This window comes from Calonectris borealis, chromosome 1 (genome assembly GCF_964195595.1).
Source record: "Calonectris borealis chromosome 1, bCalBor7.hap1.2, whole genome shotgun sequence".
NCBI classification, from domain to species: Eukaryota; Metazoa; Chordata; class Aves; order Procellariiformes; family Procellariidae; genus Calonectris; species Calonectris borealis.
In genome coordinates, this window is record NC_134312.1 from 209,570,602 (window position 1) to 209,598,399 (window position 27,798).

General features: G+C 41.2%; 1 protein-coding gene across 1 annotated transcript in view; it reads right to left on the minus strand.

Annotated features, from left to right (window-relative positions):
* FAT3 (FAT atypical cadherin 3) overlaps nucleotides 1-27,798 on the minus strand; it is a 355,517-nt gene that overhangs the window by 55,585 nt on the left and 272,134 nt on the right. The window contains exons 10-14 of the mRNA XM_075140169.1: nucleotides 27,451-27,661; nucleotides 19,864-23,937; nucleotides 12,319-12,515; nucleotides 11,128-11,281; nucleotides 8,123-8,356 (exon numbers count right to left, since the gene is read on the minus strand). Coding sequence (XP_074996270.1) covers nucleotides 8,123-8,356; nucleotides 11,128-11,281; nucleotides 12,319-12,515; nucleotides 19,864-23,937; nucleotides 27,451-27,661 — 4,870 coding nt within the window. The remainder of the gene's footprint in view (nucleotides 1-8,122; nucleotides 8,357-11,127; nucleotides 11,282-12,318; nucleotides 12,516-19,863; nucleotides 23,938-27,450; nucleotides 27,662-27,798) is intronic.

Here is a 27,798-nt window from a genome sequence, read left to right on the forward strand (position 1 = left end):
CACAGACATACACACACATACATATATGTTTCAGTGATCCAGGGCTTATTCAGTCAACATAATCCAAGAGATGCAATTCTCCTTGTCTAGTTCTTTGCTTCCATGTTGTTAACAATGTCTTGGAAATCTCAAAAATTAAAGAAATTAATAGAAATGACACAGTATAAAGATAGCAGGAATCTTGTGAGGTCATCTAATTTATCCCTGCACAAAGGATGGATGCAATTTATCCCCAAACACAGGCCTATCCTTTGATTTGAACTTGCATAACCTCCTTGGATAACACACCCCACCCTCACTTTTCCTGCAGCTAAAAATCTTGTTCTGACTTTTTGCAGAGATTGAATAAAAATAATAAAAAATGAGGGGGAAAAAAGAACAAAGGTTGTCTTCCTCCCTCAGAACTATTTGTCTGGTACCTGAAGACTGTTATACTTTATCATTTCAGTTCTCTTTTCCCTGGCACCCTTTCTCAACTGTTTTAATATTTCCTGGTAGCACATGTTTTCCAGACCTGTGATCTTTCTTGTAAACCTCCAGGTAGTCCACATCTTCCTGGAAGTGCTGTACCCAAACGTTGACACAGCCTTTCAGGTCATGATTTGCCAACACCAAGTAAACAGAAAGAACTATTTCTGTTTTCCAGCATTACTCTTGTTTATCCATCTCATTAAAGTATTTGCCTTTTCACATGAGTATGAAAGTGTAAACACACATTCAGCCTGAGATTCACCACAATACAGCTGCTTCTCTGCAGTTCTGTTGCCCAGTCAGTCATTACCCAGACAATACTGGTGCACTTGGTTATTCTTATCTAAACACAGGATTTCACATTTATCTTGATGATTTGCATTGTATTTTTCCATACCACTTTTCCAACTGTTAAATCCCACAACTACCGACTTTGACACTACCCAGGGTACTTGCAGCCCATTCTGCTTTCTGACATCTAGCAATACAGACCTTATGCCTACTTATCCATCCAGGAATGAAAATAAGGGCAATGCTGCACCCAGTACCTTCCTTAACTTATCCCTCCAGTGTAACAGTCATTACAAACGCACCTGACAACAGTTTCATGTAGACCATGTTTCCCGAACTTGCTTATAAAACTATCATGCGGTACAATGTCAAAAACCTCACTAAACCTAAGTCGTACGACCCGTAATATTTCTTTCTATATGGCCTCTTCGTATGTTGCAGGAAGGAAATGAGATTGGTTTGATGACTTCTGCTTGCTGAACACAGACTAGCTCTTAGTCATCTTGATACACATATTTTAATGCAAGTTGGGAGACTAAGTTCTCCTGCCTCCCTATCTGCAGCTTTAAAAATCTGGCCCTTTGTAAGGGTCATATAGACGAACTACTTACAGGATTAGGTCTCCTGAGTGCCTAGGCATGGGAAGCAAAATAAGCAACATGAAGTAGGGCTTGTTTAGGCAGAAACCTAAGCTTTCTATCATAATCCCCAAACACCTTGTTTGTTTACCTCCTAACACTAGGTAAGTCTAAACTCCACAGAGCCTGACTATTATTTTTTATTTGGCAATTTTTCAGGGGCCCAATGTGATGTATCTCTGCATTCCTAGAAGTGCTTCTGCCTTCATTAAGAAGGTAAAAACTAGGTTTTCTCCTGAACAACTCACTGGGCGAACTTGGATCTGTTGGTGTCCTCAGGACTGGCCAGCCCACTGTGGGATGTGGCGCATTGCCCTCCCACTCTCCATATGGAACAGAGGTCTAATGGTAAGGACGCTGTTCCAGGAAGGAGGAGTACAAGGGCACATTGCCATAGACTATTACTTTTCATTGAATAAGCCTTGGGGAACAGGCACAATCACCCACCAGGCTACAGAGCAATGCTCACTCATGTCTTTTTTTTTTTGACTTTGGCTGATTCCTGAATCCTTTTTCAAAACAACTTCAGTGACAGTGGAAAGGATGCCCTACTTCCACTCCAACCCCTTTCTTATGCAATGCTGTTTTGAATAGCTGCAGAAAAAGGAATTAATAATTCAGGTCTTCCATATCATGCATTAGTGCACTAACCCCTGGACTATTTTAAAAGTCAGTGAGGCAAAGACGTGGGTAAAAATATAAGAAGCTCCATGTTTTAAAGAGAATGAACCTCTGGAACCTCTGGAAAGGATCTTGTAATATTTATTTTACAAAAACTCAGACAATATCAAGAAATATCATCTAGCTAGTGCTGGTGTCATTTGCCAAAGTTATCTACCTATTAGCTGTTGGGTTTTAGTAAATCTTCTGTCCTATTACCTCTGTTATTCTTCTTAATCACTTTTCAATCCTTGTTTTCTTTTTCAGATCCTGAATGCCTCAAAAGTTTCTAGATCCATTTTAAGGGACCCGCCCAACAAAAACAAACATGCAAAGGTTTGCTGTATACTGGCTTTGCCAGTAAATGCCAAAACCAATATCTACTTCAGCATTTCTATTATTTTGTTACTTGCCACTATACATAATTCAGAGAACTGCTCTTTAATCAAGTTGTGACTGTCTGGCACTCCTTTCTGACACTTCTGCAATCTCACCTGGCAGCACTTTACCCTTCCCCAAGCCCAGCTGTGTGGCCCAGCAGTGTGTGCAACAGGCTCGGCTGCCCAAATTCCTTCAAGAGCAAAGCCCACAGTTGATAAGGTTGCAGTCTGTACTCATTACTTCCATGCACGTGTTCTTGAAAACGGTGACCCACTGAACAACCTAACGGAGTGATTTTTTTCTGTGCTGTGCTCACCAGCACCTCGATGCCACTTTCTACAAACAAATGATAAACCCTGTAGAACTATCTATGTTCCTCTGTCATCATTTCTGATAGATATTTCATTTTTATTGTTTTAATGCTTTCTTCGTTTTTCTCAATGACACAAGGAGAGGACAAGAAGAAAAAGAAGATACAGTATGGTTGTTTCACCACCCTCCTGGAGGTAGGTACACGCCAGACTGGACTGACTGAAACCTAAAAGGAGAAGTTATATTACCATTCTTCCTTAGAAAAGAGATTTCTTATTTCCTGTGCACGTGATAAGGGTTTGTTTTTGGTTTTTTTTGACAAACCAAGTCTTTATTGAAACATCAAAATCACGGAGAGCAAACCTTGCAGGGAAAATATCAGTTTTGTCACAGATTTCTCTGAAATCCAAGATGAAACTTCCCATCAGAAGCTGAAAGAAAATGGCACTCCTTCCCCCAGTTCGCCAGGTTCCCCAGCTGGTCACTGGGCAGATGACGGGCCACAGTTTGCTCCCACGTACTTCTTGGTGGAGAAGGCTGGGGTTAGGGAGCAGATGTCTCCTAGTGAGAAGGTCAAATGGCTTCCTCAGAAGGGCTGAGTCCCTTCTGCTGCAGCTCTTCCACTTCGTGCGAAGAGGTGAATAATTAGTTCCCCACACCAAGAACCAGATTGATTAGGGACTTGATTGATTTAAATATTCCACATTAAACACAAATGCACTAATCAGATAACTACAGAATCCTTCTCATAAATCTTGTCCAAATAATATTTAACTCTATATAACTCTTTAAAAAACACAACCAAATTCAATCACAATTGATCTGTATAATCTGAATGTATAAATTTATCTGTGGGAGACCCCCAAGTCTTATCCTGGCTCCCTGAATTAGGGTTTCAACACTCATTTTTTTTGCTCACACCTACCTAAGTACCAAAGCTTCAAATACAGAGAACAAAGAACAGAAAACCAGGGTCATCACTGAAATCTCTCCACTCCCAAACTAGTTGGATGATTTTTGGGAACTCACGAATAAACTTCAGACTGTTCTGTGTTCTGCTGTGAGGCTACGAACCCTGCAGAACCTGTAACTCTGGGCATCCTATGCACAAAAGTGAGAAAATGCTTTGAAAAAAGTAGCACACTGCTTATTATTTTTCTAGGTTGCATTACTCAATGTGATTAAATCTGCTATTAGATATGGGAGAATATTTTCCCAAACTACACTTGCTGCAAAATCTCATCTGCCATTAATTCTTATTCTCTGAATTATGTCCAGCTTGGAAGAACTGGCAGTCAGAGAGGGCATCAGCGTGGGTTTGCTGCCTGCCTGCACTGCTCTGCCAGGACATGGTGAGGATGTTATGCTTTTGTCTGTATCCACAGTGCAGGTCTCTGGTTATTCCCAGAAGGCCCCTGGGGTGCCCATGCTGCACAGCACTCAGGGAATATCTCCATCCTTGGAGATACCCAAAAGCCATCTGGACACAGTCCTAGACAACCTGCTGTAGGTGGCCCTGCTTGAGCAGGGCGGTTGGACAAGATGACCTTCCAGAGGTCCCATCCAACCTCAACCATTCTGTGATTGTGAACCCTGCAGCATGACACCTCTGTATCCACAAGGCCAGGAGATATGTTTCTAGCAAGGCTGTCCAAAGTGCTTCACCTCTGGCTTGTCACCACGCACAACCCTGTGGTCCTCACCTTCAGCCCACACCGAGGGCCCTTCCTGACTCATTTGCTATTTGTACATGCCGCAAAAATGGGGCAAGGGTCATTCCTGTTGGGAAGTGGACCGTGAACTGCGACAAATACAAGGCACGGACGAAACTTTGTCAAAGAATAGGGCAGCTGGCAAAGGAGGACTGCCTGGCTGGGCAACCGAGCGGGTGCGGGCCTTTGCTGTTTGAGATGTGACCGCTATTCAAGGAAGAACCAGATCAGTCTGAATTGTGTCTCTGAGAAACTCCTAGACTTGGCTAGCCAGACCGTAACCTGGGCACCAGCTGGCTCCTTGCAGGCTGCATGTCACCACACCTCCTGAGCAATGTACTTGTGTGGGCCCTGGGGCTGGAGAAGGGGTGTGGGGCTGAGGGACAGCTGAGGACAGGGCAGGGAGGTCTGTGCACTGCAGGGAACTCTTTGCAACCAAATAAAGGCCACTCCTGCCAATTTTTTTTCTGCTTACACGTCTGTGTTTTCCTGCATGTTGACTGCATGCAATACAAGGTGCTGGCTCCAAGACAACCTAGTCCATCTGTACTGGTTGGTTGTGCATGGAATGGGGGAGGATCTGCACGAGCGGGTACCAGCCATGGCTTTAACCATAGGATAATGCAGGGGCTGGAAGGCAGCAGTGGCAAGCAAGACAAGGCTGGCTGACAAGGTCGTTCCCATTTTGAGCAAAATTAGAACCCCACATTCATCACAAACCCAGAAAAAATTCACTAGGTCAGTGAAATCACTAAATTGACTACAAATGTGGATGGTGTGGAAGTGCCGATGGCCCAGTGGTGATGAAGAGGACTGCAGAAGGACAGATGACGCACTGTTCGTATTTAGTGCAGTAAGTGCTTTTGCCTTCGGTAGACTACACCATCAATCATCACGGAAACAGGCCTGAGCATGGAGGTCATTCACAAGGCAAAGAAGCTGCAAGTGAGGCAGGATTTAACCATCACTTAAAGCACTGCTGAGCTTGGACCATGTTGTCATTCATTCTCGTATTCTGCAAGCGAGGCCACAACACTGTATGCATGCAGAAAACACGAGCAGCACTGGAAATGAGTATGCACCTGCAGCTCAGGTTTGGGCTCCAGGTTTATTTTGAAGTTTATCTATTTTTTAATGTCGTGCTTGCTCCAAAGTCCCATGTAGGTTTTCTCAGTATTGCTGCTCTAGCATGACCCTAATTCCTTTGAAATGGGCTGATATTGTAGTTGTCTGATGGGTTTGCTCAGATAATTGCACGTCAGCATTCACTCCAACTCTTCTTGTGCCTTAATTTGAACAGAATGGAGTTTTGGCACTTTGATTTGAAGACAGTGGGAGGTGGAACATCCACTGCTCCCTGTGAACTTCTCTAAAAAACTGTAAAACCAGCATTTCTCTTTCATTTCTTAGTTTGCACATTTCCAAACTTGATGGTGGTAAGTTAGTAGAAAATACTATCTTGTGGAAATATTAAGAATTTCCAAAGGAAGCAGGATGGGAGAAAGAACTGTTTTATATTAAAGTTACTAATATGTCTTAACAAAGGGACGTATGTATATTCTCTCCCCTTCAAGTGATCATTTAATTTAAGATACCTAGCTACATGGAGAGTTTATGTAAAATGAACTTGTGTGCTACTGGAGTTAAACAGTTAAAGCCATTTTCTTCTGTTGAATATTGTGAAGAAGAATCATGTCTCTCCTTCAGTGTGTCCAGCTGGTACAGCTAGTTTCTAAGCATGTATCCAAATTACGACTATATTAAACAACAATTTATGTTCCAGTCCTGAAATTTCCCAGGATATTATGAGTTCAGGAACTTCAAGAGATATCAAAGGCATAAGGCAGATATAACACTATTTTCCTGTTAACTGGAAATTGTCTTAATTATCCACCTGTCTGACCACAATATTTTCAGTTCTATGTTAAATTGTGTTTAGTTGCAGATCACAAATTGACTTCTCTCAAGTTTTATCTCAATGGCTTCTATACTGATACGCCTATCCTTACAGTACATGGCTTTTCAAAGCCCAAAGCAGAAGAATGGGCAAACTGTAAGACTGATCGTAAGATGTTTCCTGAATGTTAAAAATTGATTTGTATGATGATTAGTGGCTCCACTGATGTTTTCAGGATAATGCTCCACAAAACCTTACAGGAATATCATAGCCCATCAGGAATATCAATAATACATTTTTCTCTATGATGGGAACATTACACTACCTGAACTCATTCATTATGCAGCAACAGGGAATCAGTGATTTTAGTATGGACTAATAGAACAGTAATTAATATAAAATCCAGTTTTAGAGACCAGAGTCACTTTCATATAATGTCTTGTTTGATTTTCAGGTCTAATCATTAAGGAAGTACATAGCCCTTTCTCATTCATCACATGCATTCCTCCCTTTAACTTACCTAGTTTCAGAAGGAAGATGTAGCAATTAGCTCATGGGTTTTTTTCATTGCTAACCATCTTACTATGTAAAGTTGGTGCCAGCAAGAACTTTTATTGACAACTTTTTATTCTAATTCTTTCTGTCTCCCCTCTTTCCTTGAATGTCATCTCACATATGAGAAAAATGGTAATTAAGACAACAGTGGAAAACAACACTGGGTCTTCAGACTGTTCAGTAGTTTACTACCAGTAAATTGGCTTTTCACTGCAGGACAGTATCATAATTTTAATTGTGATTTTTCAACCAAGGCATATAATGCAGCTCTTCATAGATACATTAATGAATGCTTGCTGCTCCTTTACCTATTCCCGTATATTTACATTATCATCAGCCTTAGTAACAACTGAGACTTTCAGCATGCACTGTACTTCAACAAAAAAGATTTTAGCATGAAGTATTTTTTCATTCAATGAAAGGTCTGCTTTTTATGTGAAGCTACTCAGGCCACATTTTTTACAAAACATCTCCAAAACCACAGGAAGGAAAAATAAACTATGGGCTTTATTTATTCCAACTGAAGTGAATGAGCTAAAAAAAAATCTGATATTTGGTAGGTTTTACCACTGTGTTATGCAAAAAAACCCCTTTAAATACTTGTAATTGGGCCTAGATTTCAAGGTTAAGGTCCTCATATAATAAACTATTACACTTTAAATGAATGCACAGTTAAATAACCAGAACATTTATAATGTACATTCATAGGGTACAACAATAGTTTTATGCTAAGGTAACCAGCTGGAGTAAATGGGAGTTACAGCAGTACAAAACTCTAGAAAAGCTGTGATTAATCATGTATAGGTCCTATGGCATGTAACTATATTATTTACATAAATAGAGGCATGGGTATTCAAAATCATGGCTCAAGAAAAGAGGTGAGACCATGGGAGGAAGAAAGTTGGAACTTACCTCCAAAACTCTCATTTACCCCTAAACATAGCTATCACCGATCAAGACAATAAAAGATGACATGCTTCTGTGGCTGCTGCAATGCTTTTCTGTTTGTAACACCATCATGTCACGCTCAGCCATGAGCATTTCGACGTAAAGAAACAGAAGAGAGAAAAATGGGGAGGGTGCAGAAGCAAAAGAAGGAAAGAATGAGGAAAGGCAGCAACAGAACAATTAATCTGTATTGCAATTCCACCAACCCACAGAGTTTTCCTGAACATTAATTATTGTTTGCAGCATTACTCACTTACCGACATCAGGATCAGTGGCTTGGACTCTTGTTAACAAAGCTTTAGTGGCTGTATTCTCATAGACACACGCAGTGTAGTGATCAGATGAAAACACTGGTGGATTATCATTAACGTCTTCTAAAATAAGATGGATTTCTGATTGGCAAAACCTGCCACCACCGTCTGTGGCTCGGGCAACCAAGTTGTACGCAGGGATTTTCTCTCGGTCAAGAGGGGCCAAGGATTTCAGCTCACCTAAAATTGATTAAAAGCAGCAGCCATCATTACTACTGTAGCAACATCACTAATTCTAGATAGTGCGAGTATCTCAAAAACATGTATTTCACAGGAATAGGAAAGAGAAAAAAAATCAACCTTGCTTATTCCAATGAATGGATTTAAAACTCACAGTAGTGTCACTTCTCACTCCTCTTTACTCAAGAAAGTGAGCTGCCAATATGAGTGCAGGGAGGACAAGCCACTCATGTTGGCCTTCAACGGCCTGCAACTTCACCCATATGAACACCACCGTGTTTTTCCAAGTCTGTCTTTCTGTTACTCTCAAGATTTATAAACTCCTAGACACAGAAACACATCCTGAATCTGATGACAGTGGCCATAATGAACTCTTAGTTTTCTAATGCTACCATTCAAGAATAACATCAACATCCCTCTCTCTTCTCCCCACAAAGCAATCTCCAACCGGCTCTGAATTCCTGTAGATACCTCCGGCATTTAGTTTGAAACAAACTTCTTATTCTCATACAGAGATGGGTATCACAATAAACGTTAACAGCAATGAAAAGCCAGCTTATTCAGACTGAGAGCTTCACCCATGATCCATTTTCCACTGCACAAATAAACAACGGCCAAACATTGCCACATCAGCAAACAGCCACTACTAGTCGGAAGATAAGTTTTGGGTTAATTTTGTAAAGGGTGTAATTTGCAGTTAAATACAGAATTTGTTCTTGAAGAGGGCAATATTTCCCCTTCAACACACTGCATAGATCTCCAAACACCTCCTCTTCCATCAGTAACGCTACGGCAATAGCGGGCGTTGCCTCCTGTTAGTCAGACGGAGGAGGCATTGCACAGGGAAGGACTTAGCCTATCATTATGGAAACCAAATTCCTAAGAATAACAGAGGGGTGGGATTTTTATTCATGGGAAAATGATTTTATTTAGCTTTACTTCATAACAACCATAAAATCTAGATCTTAGTAGAGATCAGTATCTTTTTCCAGACCAACTGCCACATGTACAAGACCTTTGTAGCACTCCACTATGCCCACAAATTCATTACTGATATTCTTTCTCCCCCCAAATCTGCGTATAAAAGGAATGTCTTTTTTACAGGGTCTAAATACCAATATATCTAGACCAAGGTGGAAGAAGTGAAGCCCAAAGGTGAAGAAGGACCATGTTGGCATCTTCTCCTCTTCTGTATCAAAAAGATTCCAGGACAGGCACATGGCAGACAGGGAGGTGATTCAAGACAGCCAGCATGGCTTCACCAAGGGCAAGTCTTGCCTGACCAACCTAGTGGCCTTCTATGATGGAGTGACTACATCAGTGGACATGGGAAGAGCTACAGATGTCGTCTGTCCGGACCTGTGTAAGGCCTTTGACTCGGTCCTCCACAACATCCTTCTCTCTAAACTGGAGAGGTATGGATTTGATGGGTGGACTGTCCAGCGGATGAGGAATTGGTTGGATGGTCGCATCCAGAGGGTAGTGGTCAACAGCTCAATGTCCAGATGAAGATTGGTGACAAGTGGTGTCCCTCAGGAGTCCGTATTGGGACCAGTATTGTTTAATATCTTCATCAATGACATAGACAGTGGGATCGAGTGCACCCTCAGCAAGTTTGCAGATGACACCAAGCTGAGTGGTGTGGTTGACACACCTGAGGGACAGGATGCCATCCAGAGGGACCTGGACAAGCTCAAGAAGTGGGCCTGTGTGAACATCAGGAGGTGCAGCAAGGCCAAGTGCAGGGTCCTGCATCTGGGTTGGGGCAACCCCCAGTATCAATACAGGCTGGGGGATGAAGGGATTGAGAGCAGCCCTGCCAAGAAGGACTTGGGGGTACTGGTGGATGAAAAGCTGGACACGAGAAGGCAATGTGCGCTCGCAGCCCAGAAAGCCAACCATATCCTGGGCTGCATCCAAAGAAGCGTGGCCAGCAGGTCGAGGGAGGTGATTCTGCCCCTCTACTCTGCTCTGGTGAGACCCCACCGGCAGTGCTGCGTCCTGCTCTGGAGCCCTCAGCACAGGACAGACATGGACCTGTTGGAGCGGGTCCAGAGGAGGGCCACAGAAATGATCAGGGGGGTGGAACGCCTCTCCTGTGAAGAAAGGCTGAAAGAGTTGGGGTTGTTCAGCCTGGAGAAGAGAAGGCTTCAGGGAGACCTTATTGCGGCCTTTCAGTACTTAAAGGGGGCTGATAAGAAAGATGGGGACAAACTTTTTAGCAGGGCCTGTTGCGACAGGACAAGGAGGAATGGTTTTAAACTAAAAGAGGGTAGTTTCAGACTAGATATAAGGAAGACATTTTTTACAATGAGGGTGGTGAAACACTGGCACAGGTTGCCCAGAGAGGTGGTAGATGCCCCATCCCTGGAAACATTCAAGGTCAGGTTGGACGGGGCTCTGAGCAACCTGATCTAGTTGAAGATGTCCCTGCTCATTGCTAGGGGGTTGGACTAGATGACCTTTAAAGGTCCCTCCCAATCCAAACTATTCTATGATTCTATGATACATCTCTGACCTAACTTGAGGTCTGGCAGGGAAACAAAAGGGTTGGTATCCCCTGTTCTGATTACAACATTCAACCTGGCCAACAAAGACGTCCCTCTTTCTCCCTCCTACCACCAGCACTTCAGAAGTGGTCATCCATGCCTGCCATAACTGGAACAACTAGCTGATAACCAAGTTTAACCTAACTCTAGTTAAGGAAACTAGCACTCACTGATGTCAAGGGATTAAGAAGGCTATTCGGAAACATTCAGTTGTCATCTTACCGTTTTCTGGATCTAAGAAAAATTTATTGTTCCCAGCACCATAGAGAGAGTAGCGAATGTCACCATTGGACCCAATGTCAGCATCTTCAGCACTGATTTTAAGAATGACTTTGTTTGATGGAATGTCTTCAGGAAACAGTGCTGTGTATGCAACCTAGAGACAAAACCAGAAATGTAAGCTATGATGTAATAGCATTTTGTAGTCTTCGCAGAACCTTTTTTTTAAACTCTCTGTAGTGCATCTTTCTATATAGGAAACAATTTTCCTTTACGTAACACATTCCTGGAAATTCAAATCACTGTTAAGTTTTGAGGTGTCACAGAAACAAAGCCAAATTATGACTCTTAATAGGGTTCATCTTAGGTGTTAAGTGTGGTCTCATTTTCTATCTTCCGCTTGTTTCATCAACACCCATGAAATGGAAACTTTGATGAGTGTGCTAACGAAGACAACTGTTTTTATCACCTCATCCAGCAGCGTTTGAGGGAGATACAGACTGTGATTCCCCAGAGTGGTGCTTGCAATGACAGTGGTCCATCAGTGATAATGTAATCATGGGAATTATATGAGTATATGTATACAGATATATATAAAAAAAGATTCTGTAAGCAGTAATATTAAGGAACTCTGGGTTTCATCATGTCTTTTCTTTCAGACAGACCTTTCTATTGCAGCAATATCAGTTCCCCACACTGCCTTTCCACAGAATAAGAGACAGGCAGCACTGTGAAAGCTGGTCAGACCACACTGCATGCATGCCCGACAACATGAGACCAAGCTACATTCTTCTGCCTTTTCCACTGGGTCTCTGGCATCTGCCAGGTTCAGGAAGGCTGGGGTTAAACTAGATTGAAGACATTTCCACATTGGTTGTGAAGGGAAAGCACATTTTTTCTGCAGGGGAGGAGTGGCTGCCCAGTGCCACCTCACAACGCTTCATTTTTTCTAAAGCCAGCTAAGGTGGCTGTGGACAAGACTCCATTGCTAACTTTACTAGACCATTATCCTTCAGTCTTGGCTTCACAGACTGCTTTATCCTGCTCCTCTCCCAGATGACTCCAGAATTTTTCTACTAAGACTTTAAGGATGAAAATGGGCATCGCTTGTGAATACCTGTAAACAGCAGGGACGCCCATAGGGAAACCATCGCTTTCAACACAAGTCGATTGCTGTGGGTGTTGCTAACTCACCTGTTCACAAACTGGATTATTATCATTAACGTCAGTGACGGTCACTTCCACGGCAGCTTGGGTTACGAAGAGGCCATCCGTGGCAGTGATGTTCAGATGATAAACATCTTGCTCTTCCCGATCTAGAGGCCTTTTAACATAAACCTTCCATTCATTCTGAACCAGTCCCAGAGCGAACTTCCCTTTGGGGTTCCCTCCTGCAACGAGACAAGCCACACGCAATGGGCTGGGGTGTCCCTTCAGAGCTCCCACCTCGTTTAAACACAAAGACAGACACATTGTAGAGGACCTGGACTAAGCAGCCGTCATTTGTTTTACAGTGATCACTGCTTTCAGACTTGCAGACTCAGGAAATCTGTAATGAGATTACGCTCCCTGTGTTTATTGCCCCCCGAACGCCTTGTATGAAAGTGAACCAATAAGTTTCAGTGGAAACAAAATCCATTTAGCAGAGCTGAAGATGATCTCTTGTTTAGTTCCCCGTAAGGGCAATCAAATTCAAACTGTGAACAATCAATAGTCCTCTCAGGCTGGTACAATTGTCTTTCCACTTAGTCTCGGGAGAGGATGTAATACACAGTAGCTCTTGTTACCAAGACAGTTTCATTAGCGGTTGATTATGCAATCAAGGACTGGAAGTGGGTTCTATTAAGGAATCCTCTAATGAAAGCTTTATCATACAGCTGCGCCGTTCTTCTGCTCATTAAAATTCTAGTTTTAAAAAAAGTTTACACGACACAGGAAGACACATTAGTATTAAATAGTCCTAACAAGAGGTCATTTGAGGAGCAGTTGGAAGATAAGAAGTGCAGTTAGATCAAATGTATCCGAGAGTGAAAGCTGGTGAAAGGAGTGCCGAAGACAAAGCAGAACAGCTTTTTACCGTGCCGCAACACTGACACTGAACCTGGCAATGTTGCTTTTCCACATCATTAAATTGCCTGGTGGCAAAAGCAGGTTGGGAGAGGGAAAGTTTTGGTCCACGTCATCCTCAGGAAGGAAGTAAGGACATGTCACGTGTAGAAGGGCACAGTAATCAAGGCAGGCACAGTTGTTGTTAAAGTTTCCAACAGTTATTTACTCTTTCATCTGAAATGGTACAGTCCCTGGCCTGCTCCATGAAGGAAACACCTTCAATCACCTTCCTCCGAGCCCGACCTCAACCCCCTGTCAGACCAGATAGTAAAGTCTTTTAAATCAATGTTGTGGTTTAACCCAGGTAGGCAGCTAAGCTGCACGCAGCCGCTCGCTCATTCCCCCGCAGTGGGATGGGGCAGAGAATTGGAAGGGTAAAAGTGTGACAACTCATGGGTTGAGATAAAGACAGTTTAACAGGGAAAGCAAAAGCTGCACGCACAAGCAAAGAAAACAAAGGAATTCATGGCAAGTGTTCAGCCATTTCCAGGACAGCAGGGCTCCATTGTGCATAACAGTTACTTGGGAAGACAAATGCTATAACTCTGAACTTCCTCCTTCTTCCTCCAGCTTTATATGCTGAGCATGACGTCATATGGTATGGAATATCCCTGTGGTCAGTTGGGGTCAGCTGTCCCGCCTGTGTCCCCTCCCAGCTTCTTGTGCACCCCCAGCCTCCTCGCTGGTGGGGTGGGGTGAGGAGCAGAAAAGGCCTTGACTCTGTGTAAGCACTGCTCAGCAATAGCTAAAACATCCCTGTGTTATCAACACTGTTTTGGTCAAAAAACCAAAACATAGCTCCATACCAGCTGCTATGAAGAAAATTAACTCTACCCGAGGCAAAATCAGTTAAGCCAATTACCCAGTCTTCTGTGCCCGGTGTCTAACATAACCTTGGTCTGTAAAAACATATCTGCACATTTAATAATTTAGGATAGAGCACTATAGTCATAGCTAACTCATGTGCTATAGAAGCTGAGTGAGGACATAGAAAAAAGCATCTCCTGCTCCACTGGGTGAACTTTAATTCCAGCTAACTTGCTACTAGCTCTTTCCCCACCATATTACGCTTTCTCCTGTGCTCTCCCATGCAGGAACGCAATCTGAGAACTACTTTCCATGTTTGTCCTATATAAAAGTGGTGTAAAAATATTAAGGGAATGCTTATTCTTTTTTGTAACAGGATCAAGAATGTCAAGCAGGTTAGTGTACTTTTGCTTACAACTTATTCAGGGTCCTGACATGTGTCATGGGATCTGTCCAAGCTCAATGGAAGGACCAGGTTCTTAAATCTTCCTGTCTAGTACTTGTGTTGATTTGAGTAAATAAGTATTTAAAAAAAAATCCAAGGCTGAATTTATTTGAGCTGCCTCTGCTGTCAAGTGATTAGGTGTCACTGTTGTTGCTTCTGGTGTCAAAATTCTGTCAGTTCCCAGGGACCTTCTTAGCAAAAAAACAAGGCAGAGAAGATCTGAACTTGAAACTGAGCTTCAAACCAAGCAAAAAAGTCTAATGCACATTTCATACCTTCTTTCTACATCAAAAAGCAGAAAAGAGGTCACAGGCTGTAATCTATGCCTTCTTTATTAGGTACCAATTACAAGATAGACTGTTTTCTATTTAATATGAAAACTAAGTCAGTTGAGACAGGCTGAGCAAATCTTTCTTGCTAAGCATCACCATTTGTGCTAGCTGTAACTAGAAAAAAAGCATGTCAAAAAAGCATATTGTAATGAATAAGATTTCCAGAAAATTAGTCAGATAGGCATTATAATTATAAAAGGCCCTCTAATCATACAGAGCACAAAACTGATATCAAACACAGAAATTTTCTGTTGATAGAAGATTCCCTTTTTCGATCACAAAACCAAGCAGATCCCAATTTTCCCTATGACAGTCTGCAATAATCATCAGAGGACTCATTAAAACCTTGTTTAATCTGTTGTGTGATATAAACACATATTTCTCCTAAAGCGGGTTACACAGTATGTCGATGTGCAGATCTGAATACAATCCAAGGCAATGAGAATCTGTCCGTTGACTTGAGTCTTAATGTGACTTCAAAGAAGGTAGATCCCCGCTGATTGACATTAAATTATCTCTATTCAGTTCAACACCAGCATAAAAAAGCTTAACTCTGCTCTATAAAAGGCTGTAATCTTGTCATAGTGAGTTTAATGTTGTAAACCATTAATAAAAATGGGCTTAAATATTCTTATTTAGCTTCGTGATATCAGTCAGTGCTTTCCTGCATATTAGCCCTTTTGTAAAAGGCAATGATTAAGTGTCCCGACCAACTATGAAGCAATACACTCAAGGTATGGATATCCCATTGCTAAGAAAAGAGGAAAGGTAAAATCTAATTAAAATCAGCTGGTGGCTTTTATGGCTGGCAGTAACACTAGCTTCGAGCAATTTTAAAATCACTGTTGCTTTGTCGTTGATGGAATGGCTTTTAAATCATACGTAGGAATTTGGGGAGTATGTATAAAAAAACATCCTTGGGATCCCTTTTCCCCTCCTTTTCTCCACTAGCAAAGGATCAATTTGAATGACCAAGAAACCTGTTCAATAAGCAGCGAACATGTGTAACAGTTTATCTGCATGCCTTTTTCATTAGTGCTACCTTTCATTTTTTTCGCTTCTCAGGACTGTATACTTTGTTGATGGAACACAAAGGTGGAAGTTGTACTATAAAGTGTAACAGAAATAAAGAGATGTAAACACTAAAATACTGTCAAGGAAATACTCTTTAAAAAGGAAAGGCAAAAAAATCTACACTGTGGCCCAGGGAACCATTTTCTAGCACTTATACATATGTCTAGACGCAGATCTCATTCTGCAGTGATTAATTAACTTTTTCACTAATATATGTAAGCAGATTCAGTTTCCTAGGGGTGTTCTAATTAATTAGTTTTTCGCTCTGAATAATGTAGCTTTTCTAAATGGAAGCCTCCTGACTACATGTATTAATGGATTCTTCAAAATCTTTTGGCAGTTTTCTTATGTTCTGCTTTGAATCTCACAACAGTGAAGTGCTAGCTAGAAAAAGCACTCCAGTAACTTTTTAGAAAGGCTTTGAGGCTAAAAGAGTCAGCATTATCTTTTATCTTTTGTCACTTGAAGTTTAAATAATGCTCTCCCTCCCTCCCTAGTCAGCAAATAGTACAAAGCCAAATCAAACTCAAGTTTAAGAAAAGAAAGAAAACAGCCAGATACAAATGAAATGCAGAGACACAGTGATCCAAAATAAACAAATCCTGACACACATCATTACTAAAGCACACACAGAGGGAATTATAACGGCTAAAAGGGAACTGAAAACTGGAAGCCAGCAGTATCAGTTTTCACTGCAATGTCCCGATCTGGGAGGGGGAACTGAATATTTACTAACTTATTTATTTAGTTTCTCTCTTACATTTATGCATTTATTTAGATACTTTCAATTCCCAATTAGAACCGTAGGCATTTGCATCAAATAAAATCAATAGGTTTATCCTCCACTCCCAGTTTAAGATGTTGCATGTTTACTGAGCTGTCGAAATGATAAACCCAATCCTCTTAGCTTTAATATCGTACAATTGCAGACACTGTTCTTCAGCCTGCAGCACAAGTCCTCCCCAAACACTGAAACATCAATTTCTCCAGAATTCTAGGATCTCAAATATAAAATAAAAACAAACAAAAACCATCGCTTTGCTCATACTGGGCAATCAACCCAGCAAAAAACCTACTGTGTACAATGCCAGTTCTTTCTTCCAAAACACACTGTCCATCTTCCTTGTATTACGCTGAACCAAGCTTAAAGACTATTGTCTGTCCTTAGATTTACATGCCTGATGGAGCCTAATTAACATCACTGAGGAACACAAAACACTTTACTGTACCGAAGTCTTAGCAACTGACATTTTTCTGGTGGCTTCTCCGAGTTTACGACTGTTAAATCTCAGTAATATCTGGCTGGGTCTAGGCTGGGTAAACGTCCTAGCTAAACATCAGCAGAGCCCTGGTTTTAGCCAAACTGCCTCAAATGATATAGGCAATGACCTCAAATGAGCCTTAAAAAGAAAACTACTGTGCTCCCTAGGTGCACATTCCTATTGATTTTCTATTAAGATTTATACATAGGACTTTTGCTTTGTGAACATCTCCAGCTGCAATCAAACTACAAATAACAAAGGGTAAATGCAAAATTTTTTCCCCCACCATCAAATGCAGATGAACGTGGATTTGAAAATGGCAACTACTTGCCAGTAATCATGGAAACCATTCCTAAACTGAAGGAGTTCAAACCAGCATATATATTTATCCACCGGAACGTATCTACCACTTTTCAAAGTTGACCAGAAGACTGCAATAAGCATTTGTATTTCTCAAGAAAGTGTAAGGGACTCTTCAGTGATCACATCTGATCCAGAATGTTTATTTCTTTCATCTCCTAAATTATGATTTTTTCCATCTATCTTCTGTGTGCTACTTTTCTCCAGGTGCATTTGCACAAAGCTGGTTTTGGTGGATCATGTCATTCTCATAATTTTTTTTCTTCTCCCCTTTTGTCAGCGTCCTGTTTTTCCTCAGAGTTTGTTTATTGTATTCACAGAAGTTTCCATGGCTCAAAATGCCTCCAGAAAGCCACAGCATTTGAATAATTAATCATCTAGCTAATGTGAGTCCATGAAATACTCAAGTGCAGCTCCTGAGCTCAATTTGAGGTAGTGTGAATAGACTATTTCATTAGTTAAACTATACTTTAATATGTTTTGACATTTTAATCAAAAGAACCTAATTTCTCCTTGTGCATTTCCCAAATATATCAAAGGATATATATTCAAAGACAGTGCAATCTCTGAGCTCATACACTTTAGTAATTGTATAGGAGGTATTAGAGAAAGTTTTGGGCTTTGACACCTAATGTTTTCAAAAATTAAAATACCAGCAAAATATCTGACATATTTTGAACTGCGATAGAAATTAAGGTGATTTATGAATGATCTATAGATCCACTCACAGAATGATCTATAATTTTCGAGTCACATGTAACAGTTATTATTCAAAAGTCCAGTTTTTGCTAAATTAACAGCACAGGGATGTGAAGAAAACATTATGTAACTAAAAGCATAATTCATTATAAGAGATGACTGAAAGACTTCAGAACAAAGAGAAAAACAGTACCTTCAGCTAATGATCACGATTCACTAACATATCTTTGTTACAAACATGAAGGGTTTGCATTTCTTATAATTTCTATACCGGGATCCCCAAACTCCTTCAAATATCACAAAATCTCTAGGATGAGGCACTACTTATTTACTTTTAGATATGTGGGAATTGAGGCACCGGCAGCTAATGCACCTTGCCCAAAGCCTCCAAATCCTGTGCTTTATCCACAAGACTATTTTTGCCTCTACTTCTAATATCCTACAACACATCACAGTGCAAACACATAGTCTTTGCAAACCTTTAAACTGAATCCAGACTTTCAAGTACATGGTCAGAATGAATTTCTGGTTGCTTTGAAAATGATGCTACTTCTGATGTGTAACACAGGCAGTCTATGGCTAACTGGAATGTCCCTACACACCATCCCACCACCATTTCCAATCTGATAGCTAACAAAGGGGTAGGAGCCTTATCCTCAGAGCAGAATATACGAATGGTTATCCTGTTAGGTAAGTCATTTTTGGCCATAGCCTGCTTCCTATATGCAGTCTTGTGTAATTCTAATTCTATCGAGTGAGAAAAATGTGAATTTGCCCAATAATCTGATTACTAGGTAATTAATATTAGCTCTTGGATTGTGAAGGTTGGGGGGAGTGATAAAGTTGTTCCCTAACAAAATCTATTGGACAATGCAAGCTGTAGAAAAATAACTGCAGCACCCCATCACTCGTAACATACTCACACAAAAGCCAGTCTGAATCGAGGAGAAAAGAATGATAATAAATATAGCACAATAGGAAAGAGCAATGTTACCACACTTTGAAAAATATGTTAGTAATGTAATTGAAATGCCTTATGCTGTATATAACAATGCATGGCAGCTAACCAGCGCTTCTAAGTGGATTACTATTTCCCTGGCCAGAAATCTGTGCTGATAAGAAATGGCATCCCCCCACTCCTTCCAATGTAAAATTAATTCCTTTTTTTTCCCCCCATAAATAGTGGTATTTCAAAGTGACTCCTGCATGCACTTTCCTATCTCAAAAAGAAAAATGCTATTTTAAAAAAATGTAAATGCTTGGAAATATAAGGATTTTCTCCTTAAGAAGAAAATGTTCTTCTTCCCTTGGTTGAAACATTAGGTAGTGATGGTTTCCAAGCTGACATATCAATTATGATGGGTTGATGGGTCACACTACATTGCACTGCAGCAAATCATGAAGCATTAATCTTGAAAATTAGAGAGAGAAGAACCCAGACAGACAGACACTCCCTTTCCCTCTTTTCAGCTTTGCTAGTTGCTGCAAATTCTGTCCAAATTTAAAAAAAAAAAAAAAAATCAAAGAGCGATGCAATTGTCTGATTCACAGTGACAATGTAGCTGAAATTCTGCTACACGTTCACCTAAAACTGGACATATGCACAGTTCTTCAGTAAAGCTGGTTTGGGAAGAAGCAAGTTGTTTCTTACCTGTAATGTGGTAGCTAACCTGCCGGTTGACATCAGACGTGTCTTCATCCCAGGTGCTAAGAACAGCCACAACTTCCCCCGGAGGGTCACTCTCCTTCACTGACCCTCTGTACACCTCATGCTCAAAGACGGGTGCGTTATCATTTATATCTGTCACAGTAACTGAGACCAAGGTGGTTGATGACAAGGATAGAGCTTCCCCCAGATCTGAGGCCACCACTGCAAAGGTGAAAGCAGGATCCTTTTCATGGTCCAGATCCTTCAGTGTGCTGATCCAGCCACTGTTGCTATCAATGGTGAACGCTTCTGTGATCTTCTCCAGTTCCGATTCCACTGCAAGTGTATAGGTGACCTGCCCATTTGCACTCGAGTCTGCATCAACCGCTTTAACTTGCATAAGTTTTGTTCCTATAGGCATCCCTTCCATTATTATAGCGTCATAGCTAGCCGTTTCAAACATGGGCTTGTTGTCATTTACATCCAATACCTTAACCTCCACATCCACAGTCAACACAATGTCTACTTTGTCTAATTGAATGGTGGCCGCAACTTTGAAGTGAAAAGCAGGATTTGTCTCGTGGTCAAGTCTCTTATCCAGTTTCATGAGCCCCGTGTCTTGCTCTATGATGAAAACCCCATCTTTGTTGTTTTCAGTCAGCTCACCATTAACTGTGCTGTACAAAGCACCCTGATTAGGCAAAACATGCAGAATGTCAATGGTGCTACCTATGAGGGTGTCTTCTGCTATGGTAAAAGAATACTGGGGTTGAGAAAAGGAAGGCAAAATAGTTTCTGGGGGTAAAACATGGATGTAGACAGGAATGAGGGAATGCTTTACAGGAATGCCACCATCAACTGCTTTGACAAAAAATGACAGAACTGTGTTTTTCAGCTGGTTAAAACTACCCTTGGTGACCATCCATCCATTGTCTGGATCTATTTCAAGCAGATCAGCTACTGAAACGGAGGCTTCACTATATAGAGAATAGGTAATTCTGGAATTGGCTCCATCATCTGGATCTACTGCTTGCACTTGGGTCACCAAATAACCTTTCCCAACATCTGCTTTGACACTTGCTCTGTATTCGACCGTCATAAATTGAGGAGCGTTGTCATTCTCATCCACTACTATCACTCTCACAGTGCAAAACGTAGTCCTGCCACCTCCATCGAGGGCTCTCAAAAATATACCGATATCACTTTCCAGCGGGTTCTCCCGATCTAACCTCTCAGTTGTCAGAATCTGCCCATTGCTATCAATCAAAAATCGGTCCTTGGCAAAGTCATTTATTATGGAGTAGCTTATCTGGCCGTATACACCTGAATCCCCATCTGTTGCCTTCACATGGATTACCTTAGTTCCAGGAGCAGCGTTTTCTCTAACCTCTGCAACATAAACGCTCTGCGAAAACACAGGGCTGTAGAGGTTGGCCCCGAGGATCTGTATGTGCACCTGAGCTGTGCTGGTGAACAGCCCGTCTGACACAGAGACATTTAGGCTGTACATGGGCTCCATTCTCTGTTTGCGATGGTTGGAAAGGGTGATAACGCCACTCTTGCTGTCCATAATAAAACTGGTTCGATCATTTCCTGATAGGATGCTGTACTCCAGTCTGTCAAAATCAGAGCTGTCGGCATCAGAGGCTTGGACGCAAGTCACAAAATGACCCCGAGGTGCCAGTTCGCTCACATACGATTCATATATTAACTGGTTAAAAACTGGAGGGTTGTCATTCATATCTGTTATTGAGATACTAACAAGAACCTCACTGCTTAGTGGTGGGAACCCATTATCGGTTGCTCTGACTTTCAAGCTGCACTGCTGTATGAGTTCATGATCCAGCATCCGAGCTGTCAGAATTAGGCCACTGGTGCTGTCTATATGGAAATAGTCTGTGCTGTTAAAGGTGTCCTGGACTATCTGATACTGCACAATCTTGTTATTGTCAGAGTCAGCATCAATAGCAACAACCTGCAGTACAGGAGTCCCAATCAAAGATGCTTCAGACAAAGTAGCATTATAAGCTGACTGATCAAAAACTGGAGGATTATCGTTAACATCATTAATGATCAAGTCCACAGTGACCTCAGCTCGAGCGCCAGTGAGGGCATCGCTGGCTCGCACCATCAGCTTGAAAAGAGAATTTATTTCATAGTCCAGTGGGCTGATGACACTCAGAACTCCAGTATCAAAGTCAATATTAAACTGGTTGTAGGGATCTCCATCGACAATGATATAAATGATACCCTGACCTTCTGGACTGGTTGCATTTATGCTTAAAATTGGCGTGTGCATTTCTACATCTTCATTCACGGAAGCTGTATAGAAGGGCTTGTCAAATACAGGCATCGCTTTGTTAACAATAGTAATGGGGAGCTCTACCGAAGCAGACAATGATGGGTTACCGCCATCTTTTGCAAGAATGACAACCAAATACTCTATGTTAGACAAATCAGAATTGAAGGCTTCTTTTAAAGTGACGCTACCAGATCCTCTATCAATTTCAAAATGCCCGTAGTCTTCCTTCAGAAGATATGACACCTCACCATTTTCACCCTTATCTTTATCAATAGCCGTCACTCGATATATCAGGGTACCAGGCTCAGCATCGACTTGCACAGCAGCGTAGTATGGAAGCCCCACGAACACCGGGGCATTGTCATTTATGTCCTCAATGTAAACCCTCACCACCACTCGAGTGACACGAAGGTGATCTAGTTCACGGCTTGCTTCCACCACCAACTCATACAGCTCTTGTTCCTCTCGGTCGAAGGGGATGCCAGTTGTCTGAATGACTCCTGAGGTGGATTTGATTTTAAATTTGTTGCCTGGGTTTAATATACTGTATTTCAAAGGCTCATTGAGACGGTTACCAACAGCATTCACCACAGCAATCTTTGTGATATTGGTGCTGTTTTCTGAGATAGAAGTGGAATAAAAATTTTGTGTGAAATGGAGCCCACTATCCATGGCTTCTTTTACCATTATTGTCACCATAGCAGTGCTATAAAATTTCCCATCAGATACTCTTACTATTAGCATATAATGGTCTTTGGAGAGGCTATTGTTTTTAATGGTGAGTACCCCTGTGCTTGAATCAATTAAAAAATGGTCCATATTGCCTTCAATTAGACTATATGTTAGTTCAGGAGGGATCTCTGAATCTGGGTCTGTAGCCTTGACTTTGAGAACCTCAACACCAACATACGTGGGCAGGAGCAAGACTGTCTCAAATACGGCCTGGCTGAAGACTGGTGGGTTGTCATTGACATCAGTTACCTCAATGGTCACTTCAACTGGGCTCTCTGCTGTAAGCTGGGGGTTCCCACTGTCTCTAACATGCACGTGGAAGTGGAAGTGGGCTATTGTTTCGTGATCTAAATTTGCAATTGTTCTGATTGCACCTGTGCTGGAATCCACCGTGAAATACTTTTTTGCAGTAGATTCAACAATCTGGTAGACAAGTAAAGCATTCTGGTTGCTGTCAGCATCAGTGGCACGTATCACGAGGGGACTGTTATTCGCACTCCGGACTATGCTATTTACAGGAGCAGCTTCGCTTATGCTGCCTGAGTACTGAGAGAAGAGAAAAACTGGTGGGTTATCATTTTCATCAACAATCTGAATGTTCACAGTGGCATTTGATGCCATGCCTGCCATATTTGTTGCCTGTATGATGAGCTGATAGAAGGAAGCACGTTCATAGTCAAGGGCCTTTTGACTGGTGATCACTCCAGAATATGGGTTTATGGTGAAGACTCCATCCACATTCCCATCTTTAACCTCATAAACTAGCGTGGACTGACTGATTGCAGAGAGAGAGATGACAGAAGTACCAATATCCACATTTTCATTAACCTCCGCTTGGTATTCTTTGAGAGTGAACTTAGGGTGGGAGTTATCTGCCATCGTCACAGATATCCGCACAATTGCTGTTGCAGACAATGGTGGAGAACCTTGATCAGTCACTTTGACTGACAGAACAAACTGTCCCATTGTGGTTAAGTCTGGCTCCTTCAGTAATGTAATGATCCCTAAAACTGGTTCAATCTTGAATGTGTTTCCTGTATTTCCTAAAACACAAATATTGGAAGCAAATTAGAAATGAAATACAATGCACTTAATGATAATTTAAACCAGGAGCAATTAGCTGCAAGTTTAAGTTAAAGGCAGTTATTGAAAAAAAAACCCCGAACATAAAAGAATTCTAAAGGCCCTTCCAGCCTTCCTTTCTGAAAATCAGGTATCTCAGTAGATGGTATAAGTGTTCAAACCATCAGAAACTCAGGTGCTGCTATCTATATCTTGACTCTGAGTATCAACATCTGAGCAAGTGCTGCATGTACATTACTCCTACTGAAGTAGGAAAAAGCATCCCTAAATTATGGGAATTAGTCAAATACATGTACACTTAAGGCAAAGAAACTAGATCAGAGGCTAACAAGCCAATTACATGACAAATGGATAACAACTCAGGCTCTTAATTGAAACGAATATTAAGCAACTGTAGAGAAGATTACAGTAGTTCAAGACTCAAAGAACTGAATATAAGAAGGTCAAAGTGGCATTTAGAAAAATAAAGCAGAACAAATAGCATAGAAAAGAGATTCAAGTATCTTGCGGCACAAAGGTTTATCGTATGATCTCTGAAAAGGACGAATCTAGATGAATGAGATTTAGCAGAAAATGTCATGAAGTGTCTGTTATAACATGAAAGCAGGGATATCACTGACTGCATAAAGGTGAAAACAGTGAGTTTGGATCAAGGACCTTCTTTGGGGTCTTTTTGCCAACCTCTTCTTTAGCAAGACAGATTCAAATCTTTTGATATGTATCCTTACCCTGTAATTAGAGATCACCTTATCAGGCAATCTGCATTTTGCTGGTTCCTTGAGCGCCTGCTTAAAGTATAGGATGCTGCATGTGTATATGGCATGTATAAGCATACAGACTCTTTTTCTAAATTTGATTCTAAATACAAACAGCATGTACTGAGTTACAGCGATTCCAATCATTACAACATGTTCCTGCTGTTGTAATTTACACTTTAAAATCTAGAACTGCTTCCAATCTACAGTCAAGCATCCATCCATGACCTGGAGAGAAATATGTCTCAGGTAACTGGTGATAAACAAGAGATTTTCTTTTAATGGTGATGGTTACAGGTGCTGTGCACAGAGCAGTAAATGTGAAAATTGTAGCTGGAATACCAAATACATGGAATCCTAAATGAAGTGAGTTAATGTGAACTATTTTTAAGATGTGATGCACTATCTGTTGTAAATTCTGGGGCTTGGAGGCTAATTTAAGCTACATACTACTGTATGTAGTTCAATACTGGTAGTGGCTTTCTATTTATATCCATCCTTTCAGATCAGTAAAGTTTACTCTACTAGCTAAAACAAAAATTGTGCTATTCACTGAGGAGCTGAGATCCTGCCAGAGCTACAAATTCTCATAAAAATCACAGTATCTGTGACATTTGCAGACACTACAAATGCTGCTGCAGTTATTTTGTCAGTGCTTACTAATACAAATAATTTTTAGCCACTGACTGCCTCATGTAAGGCCAGAGCTGGTTCTTCTTTAGGAACTTCTTACGAAATTACACAAAAGTTACTTTCTTTACCAATTGCTCTCTTCACATGTAGGGTGATGTAAGTAATTCCCCTGAATGAAAGGGCTGTGTACAATCTGAATGCTGCGGTTAAAATCAGTATCTTCAAGTGCAGATTTTATGGATCACAGAAACAACAGCAGCAGAAGACTGAATTTTGATGCATCTGGGATTGGAACATCTGTGGATAATGAAACTGGGGGAGTGCGTGGCTTACAGTAAATGGAAGTTTGAAGTCTGACACTGCAGGGAGAGCCCACGATGAAACAGAAACAGGCTGTAATGGAAGAGAGAGCCTCTCAAAAAGAGAAGAACATGCAGACTAAAAAGCACCATCTAATAGCTAAAGCATCCTTTCTAATTATCATATTTTTCTGTTTGCATCATGTATGATTACATTACCATTGTATGGGAGCCATACTCCTGGCCTGTCAGGTTGCTCTTTACATTGTGGTGGCACCTAGAGGTGATTGGGTTGGAGCCCATGATAGTAATAAGGTGTCAAGAAAAAGCTGGGAACAGTCTTGAAAATCATTGCCCTGGGAATCTGATCAGGTCTGCTCAGAGTTCGTTCTATAAGGCACAGCGTTGTCCTGCCTGGGCACGTGTAGAATTTCCTCTGATCTAAGTTAAAGGCCACTGGAGAATACTGAGAAATAACTGGTAAGACCAAATGCAGTGCGTAAAGGAAATATTTGTTTTGTAGTGCTAAGATCTTTGTAGGATCGCAAGGGTCTAAGTTCAACACTTTTAGCTGCAAAAAACTTCACCTCGTGGTTTGCTTAAGGGTTTGCTCTCCTTCCACAGAGCATATGGGCAATGACAGAAAAAGTTCCTTGGGTCTTCTCTAAGCTTCAGGTTATATCAGCTTAATTTAAGGTGTGAGCTTGAACTATATGGAGTTAAGTCAATATGAGATGCTGTAGATATTCTTATTTCGTTACTTATGTTTTGTCATTTATCCTGTTCCTGTTCCTAATTGACGTACGCCATCCTAGCTAGTGCCAAGGCTTTATAATAATATAGGGATAAATAATGATCCTGCAGGATCAGAGCCTAATGCTGGGAAAGGCTTGTGACCTGATTAATATGGGGACAATATGCAGTATATGAGACTTCTTTTTAGGGCAATATACGTTTCAAGTTTTGCTATTATTACAATGGAAAGACTCATATTACTAAAGAAAAAAAAACCAGTAGAAACGAAACATAAAAAAATCCAAAGGTTACAAATTTCTACTTCCTTCTCTCTTTTTCCAGGCATCCCTCTTGTATACATGTTAATGGTTTATCTCAGATCCATATGAGCCAGAGGAAGTTACATTCACCTGCATGTGCAGCAGAGATAATGCAAATTCCTCATGACCGTGCTGTTGCACCGGCAGAGGAATGCTTTGGTGGTACAGATTATGTGGTGAACATAAATATCCAGAGCTTAACAGCAAAAGCAATTTTAATCTGGTATCACCATGCCCTCCCCTAGTTTCAAGAGACCTTGTGCCATTAAAATGCTACGGCTTTGCTGACAGAAGTTTTTAGCATAGCCCTGGTCTTAGTCTGCATGCTCCTCTGATCCGAATATTGGCAAAGATGCCAGGACATACCAGCTGTGGTGGCATTTGTTTATGGAGGATCCAATGTGTAGTAGACTGAAGCCAGCAACCTGAAAACAAGTCACTGGCTGTAGCTTTCAATAACTATCTTCTGTGATGGTTTTGAACCAATGACTTAGAGGTAAAAGGCTCTGTAGCCACCTAGTGAATGTGAATGAGATTCTGTTCAGACAGGTTTTGGGTATAGTAACTTCAAAATAAAAAACAACCAACAGGAAGGTGTCTCCTTTGCCCAGCGTGAGAGAGAAGGGGTCTACCAGGAGAAGGTAGACCAAAGAATTTGATTGACCACCATCACAGCACTGCTCTATGTATGGCATGAATTGTGATGCTACATTTTCAGCCTCTGTCCTAACCTGCTTCAATAGTGTAGATAAGCTCTGCGTTTTCTCCTTTGTCTTTGTCCAAAGCTGTGACCTGCAAGACTGCTGATCCAACTGCTGCTGATTCAAACACCGAGGCTTCGTACAATGGGCTGGTAAAGTATGGACTATGGTCATTGGAGTCTTCCACATTTATGATGACTCTGGCCAGGTTTCTTCTATAAGGGAATTCTTGATCTCGGACCTATAGAACAAGTGCATAATACACATCTTGATATCCAACTAGTAAAACTTCATAAGTATTACTCATCTGAGTGCTAATAATACTTTCAATTCTATTTAATACAAAGTAATGAAAAAATCCATTTGTCCCAAAGAACA